The sequence below is a fragment of the Salmo salar genome, chromosome ssa02 (assembly GCF_905237065.1).
Source record: "Salmo salar chromosome ssa02, Ssal_v3.1, whole genome shotgun sequence".
In the NCBI taxonomy this organism is placed as follows: domain Eukaryota; kingdom Metazoa; phylum Chordata; class Actinopteri; order Salmoniformes; family Salmonidae; genus Salmo; species Salmo salar.
Genome location: NC_059443.1, coordinates 68,448,382 through 68,456,214, shown reverse-complemented (window position 1 = coordinate 68,456,214; position 7,833 = coordinate 68,448,382). Strand labels below are relative to the sequence as shown.

Here is a 7,833-nt window from a genome sequence, read left to right as displayed (position 1 = left end):
ATTAACCTCTACTACTTGTTCCCTTCCTGATAATTAGGACTTTACCCAGCCTAGAGGGATACTGCTTAACCCCAGTGCCTCCAGTTTGGAGATTAGGAGACAGTGGTCAACTGTATCAAAGGCACTTAAATATATCACTTAAATATATCTTTAAAAATCATCCTTGTGCAAAATGTAATAAAATGATCACTGATTCCATAGACTATTACCCCACTCTGCGATATTTTAGATTTATAAAGGATGACATGTCTTTTAAGCCCTTTCACCTGTTTAGGGTACTGAAAGAAAGGAAGCCATGACAGAGTATCGAGATGAAGCCATGCTCCAGGTTGAAGTTTCCCCTAGATAAAGATCTAGGATCAGCTTCCCCTCCCTCAATCCTATCCTTAACCATCTTTCTGTTTCTCTAGCAACCATGGAAAGAGTATTGAGATGAAGCACCAGTCTTTTTGTTTCTCTAGTAACCATGGAAAGAGTATTGAGATGAAGCCCCAGTCTTTCTGTTTCTCTAGTAACCATGGAAAGAGCATTGAGATGAAGCACCAGTCTTTTTGTTTCTCTGGTAACCATGGAAAGAGCATTGAGATGAAGCCCCAGTCTTTCTGTTTCTCTAGTAACCATGGAAAGAGCATTGAGATGAAGCACCAGTCTTTTTGTTTCTCTGGTAACCATGGAAAGAGCATTGAGATGAAGCACCAGTCTTTTTCTTTCTCTGGTAACCATGGAAAGAGTATTGAGATGAAGTCCCAGTCTTTTTGTTTCTCTGGTAACCATGGGAAAAGTATTGAGGTGAAGCCCCAGTATTTTTGTTTCTCTAATAACCGTGGAAAGAGTATTGAGATGTGGAGCCCCGTCTTTTTTTTTCTCTGAAAAGTAACCATGTAGAGTATTGAGATGCAGCCTCAGTCTTTGTATAATGATAGCCTCCGGTAATGCCCTGTTTATAACCTGCTAATTAACCACTTAACTGCTCATTAATTCAACCTCTTAATTGAAACACTGAGGGACCAATTAGAAGCCTTGTTAGGCAGAGATCTTAAGACCTTGTTAGGGGAATATGCATATGTGTTGTGAGCGCTGAACTCTGTAAATAGATCCCACCAAACATAATTGAGAGACAAAACACAGGGTGATGATGATTCAATGATATGACTGAAGCATATGTAATATAATGATTAAATGGATAGTTCACTAAATTACATTGCTTACAGGGTAAGAAAAAAAACTGTCTATGTACAAGGTATGTCTATATGGCCACTGTTTCAAATGTAAACTTTTGAAGGAATCCAATACTTAATTTTGTAATTTGGGTGAACTAGCCCTATATGAAGGTGCTTGGTTTCATGGTCATTTGTACTAATTTAATACAATTAGAGGGATAATGAGTAATGACATACGTATAGTAACATTTGACAATGAACGATGGCGGTTCACTTCTTTCCGTTTTCTCCTTCTCAGCCTGTTGTACTCTAACTAATATCATCTGAAAATAAACTTTACAAAACGTAATAGAAATCACATGTTTATTTTGATCAAACAATCATGTATTTTTCCATGCTACTGTTAAGTACTTTTCAAAGGAAACGTCTAAAAACCTTACAGTACCATGTTTATCAAATAAAGCTCTTGATTGTTGTCCTATTTAAAGCTGATAATAAAATGATTTACAGAAACAGTCACATCTATAGAATTTGGTATACCAAATCAGTATGTACATGAATCAACAGGCTTAGTATTGAAAAAAGCTATCACATCACCAAGTCAACCAATTGGAATGTATGTAGTCAAGTGCAATACATCAATACTATAATCACCCAGTTTCTGGTCCTTCATAATATGCAATTACATACATATTTCATAACATGTCAATACATTATCATTACTGTGTGATTTTGGCCTGTAACTCCTTCAAACACTCCAGGCTGGCCTCAGGGCCATCCTCCGAGGTCACAAACCCAGGATAGGTGGCACTAAACTGGGCCTGAGGAGGTGGAGAGCCAGTGGTGGTGGTGGAGCCCCTATCAACCTGGTGAGAGGAGGGAGGAGAGAGCAGAGGTATCAATTTAGCATGAGCGTAGTCAATCTCAAACCCCTCGAATATCAACCCCACCCCCCACGCTCCGAGACCCTCTTCCAAAACCCTGGCCACCTTCTGGGTTGCCAGTACCAAACTCGTATAATCTGCCTCTTCGAGTCTAAATATATCCGAGGTCAGAGGTCGACGGGGGACCAGTACGGTGAGGCCAGGGGCGTTGGGGAATGGGGTGAGGAATGCCACGTGCCCCTCATCCTCCCACACCCTCCACTGCTGCTCCTCTCCACGGACGATCCGGGAGAAGAGGCCGGGGTGCGATGGGTCTTCCCCCAGGAAGGTGAGGTTTGGTAGGGCATTGGGGGAAGGGAGCTGGGCCCGAATCTCGGCCTGGATCTCCTGGAGGGACGTGTCAGTCCAGCGAGGGCCGCTTTTAGAGGTGACGTAGCCGGGGTCGTGGTGGGTGTAGTGCTCATCTCCCACCAGGTGGGGGCGCCAATCGCTGTCAAGGCCGTGTAGTGGCAGCACCCGGATCTGAGAGTCAATAACAACAGGGACTATTACTAGGTTACCTGTTCATACTAGAAAGGAGGACAGAATTATGGTGCTATCTAAACACAAATGTAATGTTTTTGTTCATCAACATAAATTATATTGCCAGTTTTATTCAAAACTAGATGAGACACAATAGAATAGAGAAGAGTAGAATAAAATAGAATGGAGAAAAATAGAAAAGATCAGCATAGAATAGAGTAGAATAAGAGTAAAGTAGAAAAGAGTAGAATAGAGTAGAATAAGAATAAAGTAGAAAATAGTAGAGCAGAGTACAAACACAACAGACCTGGGGTGGACTGTTACTGTCTGGGTGGGGCCTGCAGACCAGGGCACATCTCTTCACCCCCAGCCTCTCACACAGCAGGGCCCCCACCTCCCTGGCCCCCAGCAGCAACCTCAGGTAGGCTCCCTCACCCAGCTTGAAGAGACTGCCCTGAGCTGGGCTTGGTTCCTCATCAGGGCCCCTGGGGGTCTTCGGCTCCAGGATGGTAGTGCCTATGATTGATATTCCATATATGAAGAAAAAGATTGTCCCAAATGGAACCCTTTTCCCTATGCAGTGCACTATAGGGAGGATAGGGTGCCAGACAGCAAGATATAGTGGATGATAGTATACTATAGAAGGGTTGCACAGTTCACTGTACATGTTCAGTGGTTGCGTAGAAGCTGACTTTCATAAAATGTAAAAGCAATGGATTGACATGAGGTGTGTTACCTGGCTGGAAACCCAACGATGAATTACATTGAATTCTACACTGGGCAGAAATGAGCGTTTGAATCAGGACAGTTTCCTCTCAACTTCTACAAGCCAGAATGTTGAATAAAATTACAATTATATTTGAATGTACTTTACTGGTTGCCTGTGTGGTTGGTCCTTTTGGTCGGTATATGAGACAATATATCCACAGGAAAGTATAATTCCATCAACCTTTCAAAGCGCAGGTAGTGCATTTAGATTCCTATCACCTGAAGCATGCGCACAAGACAAAAATACATGCACGAGACACATGCATACTTGCCGAGCTCTTGCACATGTTTACATGTTTCTGCACATGCTTCAGGTGATAGGAATCTGAATGCACTACGTGCACTTTGAAAGGTTGAAGGAATTATACTTTCCTGTGGATATATTGTCTCACATTGATTGAAAACACATATACACTATAAACAGTAGGCTCTTTGTCTATGTGGCTTGTTTGTATCAACTGCAAAGACATTGGCAACTTCCTCTTTGTAGTCAACTTTTGTTCTGAAGTTATCAGTGGTCGTAGAGATGGGTCAACCAAGTGATTCTATGTTTAGTTGAGATTTTCTGTATATTAAGTGACACAGGAGGGCAAAAAAATGCATCTACCGACGCTGTTCTACAAGTGGTCTGAGGCAGGCGTTAGATTACGAGCGTTTTCAAGTGCAGCGTTAATAACGATGGTTTAGGGAAACAGCTTGGATATTTAACGATGCTCCTACGAAAGTTCTAACGATTAACTTAGCCTTAAGATGCTTTTTGGAAACCGGGCCCTGGACCAGAGTTAGGTATTGTGGTAAAGAATATGCATCTACCTGGGGTCCAGGGCAGGGGGTAGAGGTAGGCCACCAGCTCCTCTGTCTCCCAGATCACATGACGAGGTCGGGAAAGAGATGATGACATCCTGATGGAGGAAGGGAAAAGACAGAGGGGGAGTAAGAGAGTGAGGGAAGCAGAGTGGGGAGAAAGGGGGAAAGAGAGAAAGATGGGAAGTCTGTAATACAAGGACGGTAAGAAGAGATGAGTGTCATCATGACATGCTGCACTTTAGGGTGGACCTGTCTCAATCAACGAGAGATTTTAAATAGACAAGATGGCGCAGTACACGTTGTTGAATTTACTTAATGGAGCAAAACATTTATTTTAATAACTGAGCATTTTCTAAATTCAAACCCACCACCTGAAACTGGACATTCAAGTTAAGGTTGGTCGAAAATGATCTGTGCTACAAACAGTACCTAACCTGTAACTCCCAGTAATGGATCTAAAAAATATTTGGTTAAATAACATTATCTGGTATAACTGTAGCTAGCATCGATGTTTGTCGACCTACTTACGGTACCTTCTTAGAAACCGTGCAAGCAGCATACAGCAAGAACGTGGGTTCAAAACGACTTCCGTTGGTTCTTGGTGTTCATTCAAAAGAGTTCAGAATGATGGAGGTGAGCGCTGTGTAACAGTGTCGTTTCTATCATACGGTCACAACAACCTTAGTTCGGTCAACTTTCTGTTTCTCGTTAAAGCTGTGGCCGTGTTCGGTAGCATCAAATCCTGACCGACTGATCTACAAATAATAATATCGTTATTTATGATGCAAGGTGATTTGTAGATCAGTCAGTCGGCTGCAATGTCGGAACAAGCCCAGTGTTTGCTGGTCACATGACAGTCTACGGTGATTATGTTTTCATAAAAATGGGGAAGTGTAGTTTACAGTAAGGACGCCAGGTGGCCCTCTAGCATTAGAGGTAAAAAGGCGGCAAGGTACTGTACATTTATGAAATGAACTTGGAGGCCAACTTTTATCACGAGTGAATTTCTGTATGTTTGCTAGCATAACTTAGAAAGCACAACACAAATCAGACAATGGACGGAGAGAAAAACGTTTTAAAGTTTACAAAATAGGATTACCCTAGGAAGACACACATATTTGGCAATGCAATTGATTGTCTTTGATGCTGTATTTATATTCATCATATTATCCAAAATGTTCACATTATCCATGACAGTTTACTTTGTTAATCTTTATTGCTGATTGAGTCGAGGTTTGAAAATATTATTACAGTACCTCAAGTCCTACCTCCCCAATTCTCTAGAAGTGTAGAATGACACCATACCACTGGTTCTTTCACAGTGACTCATAGTTTCCTTATACACACCTCTCGCTTACACACACACACACACACACACACACACACACACACACACACACACACACACACACACACACACACACACACACAGTCTAGAAACTCTTGTCTAGGGTTACTTTTTATTCATAAACGCATATAATTCACATCGCTTTTATTCATATGGTAGTGTCTATAATGTTACCTCATAAACACAATCGTTTTTTTATAGGGTAGTGTTTATAATGCTGCCTCATTAGCATAGCAGGCATTTGGTAATGATTATAATGTTACCTCATAAGAATAGCAGGTATCTATGGTAGTGTTTATCATTTTACCTCATTAACATAGCAGGTATGGTAGTGTCTATAATGTTACCTCATCAGCATAGTAGGTGTGGTAGTGTCTATGATGTTACCTCATCAGCATAGCAGGTATGGTAGTGTCTATAATGTTACCTCATCAACATAGCAGGTATGGTAGTGTCTATAATGTTACCTCATCAGCATAGCAGGTATGGTAGTGTCTATAATGTTACCTCATCAGCATAGCAGGTATGGTAGTATCTATAATGTTACCTCATCAGCGTAGCAGGTATGGTAGTGTCTATAATGTTACCTCATCAGCATAGCAGGTATGGTAGTGTCTATAATGTTACCTCATTAACATAGCAGGTATGGTAGTGTCTATAATGTTACCTCATCAGCATAGCAGGTATGGTAGTGTCTATAATGTTACCTCATTAGCATAGCAGGTATGGTAGTGTCTATAATGTTACCTCATCAGCATAGCAGGTATGGTAGTGTCTATAATGTTACCTCATCAACATAGCAGATATGGTAGTGTCTATAATGTTACCTCATCAACATAGCAGGTATGGTAGTGTCTATAATGTTACCTCATCAGCATAGCAGGTATGGTGGTGTCTATAATGGTACCTCATCAGCATAGCAGGTATGGTAGTGTCGATAATGTTACCTCATTAACATAGCAGGTATGGTAGTGTCTATAATGTTACCTCATCAGCATAGAAGGTATGGTAGTGTCTATAATGTTACCTCATCAACATAGCAGGTATGGTAGTGTCTATAATGTTACCGCATCAGCATAGCAGGTATGGTAGTGTCGATAATGTTACCTCATCAGCATAGCAGGTATGGTAGTGTCTATAATGTTACCTCATTAACATAGCAGGTATGGTAGTGTCTATAATGTTACCTCATCAGCATAGCAGGTATGGTAGTGTCTATAATGTTACCGCATCAGCATAGCAGGTATGGTAGTGTCGATAATGTTACCTCATCAGCATAGCAGGTATGGTAGTGTCTATAATGTTACCTCATCAGCATAGCAGGTATGGTAGTGTCTATAATGTTACCTCATTAACATAGCAGGTATGGTAGTGTCTATAATGTTACCTCATCAGCATAGCAGGTATGGTAGTGTCTATAATGTTACCTCATCAGCATAGCAGGTATGGTAGTGTCTATAATGTTACCTCATCAGCATAGCAGGTATGGTAGTGTCGATAATGTTACCTCATCAGTATGGTGTCACGTCTCTCCTCCTCCTTTACTATTAGCAAGAATGCAGAATGTCAATCACCTATTCACTTCAGCCTATGAGCATGGCACACTAAGGCAATCCCACCCCGCTTGCTGATTAACCTATGGGCTCACTCGTGCAATAATCACTTTCCTTTCTTTCAACCAATGAGCATGAATCTAGGGGAGTATTTATGTCAACTCAAACTTTGTCTCCCACTTGCTATTTTGCAGCAACAGGCTTTCAACGACCTTCCACCTCCCCACCACCAACTGAAGGCCTGTCATCGCATCCCCGTTCTTCCAGCATAGGGCAACTTGTCACCAGCATCTGGCTCTGAGGAGTATTCCACGGAGATGAGGCTACCCCAAACTATTCAATAAAACTCCATATTGTATTCTGTCTCTGTTGTCATTCAGTTGAACCTGTATTTGATTTAACTAACTATTTAAGCTCCACCCCTACTTCCTCTTTCTTCCTCTCTCACACGTCTGTATACTGACTGACATGTCCCTAGATGACTCACTCTGATCCCGAGCCTTCAGGCTAATTACCTGGTCACACACACACAGTCTAATTATCTGGTCACACACACACAGGCTAATTATCTGGTCACAGTGACAGTCTGAGGATCTGAGGTCATTAACAGGCTGATGGCTGGGGATTATAGGGAACTATATATACTCTCAGAGAAGTAGGCCCATTGCTAACACTGCCACTACCACTTCTCTGTGTTACCCAGGGGCGAAAATCTGATATCAACTTTGGGGGGGACAATTACATGAAATTTTCTCAAGAGCAATTCCTGAGGGGGACACCAAAAGTAGTGC

The 7,833-nt window shown here is 41.7% G+C and overlaps 1 protein-coding gene and 1 long non-coding RNA gene across 6 annotated transcripts; one reads left to right on the top strand and one right to left on the bottom strand.

Annotated features, from left to right (window-relative positions):
- Window positions 1-1,506: 1,506 nt before the first annotated feature.
- Window positions 1,507-5,425, bottom strand: LOC106596317 (uncharacterized). Of its 5 annotated transcripts, none has more exons than XM_045708607.1 (4): window positions 5,398-5,425; window positions 4,148-4,236; window positions 2,874-3,082; window positions 1,507-2,566 (listed from the first exon to the last, which is right to left on the bottom strand). In XM_045708607.1, exons 2-4 carry the CDS (start codon window positions 4,233-4,235, stop codon window positions 1,880-1,882), a joined length of 984 nt encoding a protein of 327 aa, XP_045564563.1. In that variant the 5' UTR covers window position 4,236; window positions 5,398-5,425; the 3' UTR covers window positions 1,507-1,879. The 5 variants fall into 5 exon arrangements, with proteins under 5 accessions (XP_045564563.1, XP_014043099.1, XP_014043100.1 ...); XM_014187624.2 differs by lacking the exon at window positions 5,398-5,425 and adding an exon at window positions 4,675-4,985 and having other exon boundaries at window positions 4,148-4,326; XM_014187625.2 differs by lacking the exon at window positions 5,398-5,425 and adding an exon at window positions 4,666-4,984.
- On the top strand, window positions 4,240-7,400 carry LOC123730771 (uncharacterized). Its single transcript, XR_006762201.1, has 2 exons — window positions 4,240-4,342; window positions 7,237-7,400. It is a non-coding gene; the product is annotated as an uncharacterized lncRNA (long non-coding RNA).
- Window positions 7,401-7,833: the final 433 nt, after the last annotated feature.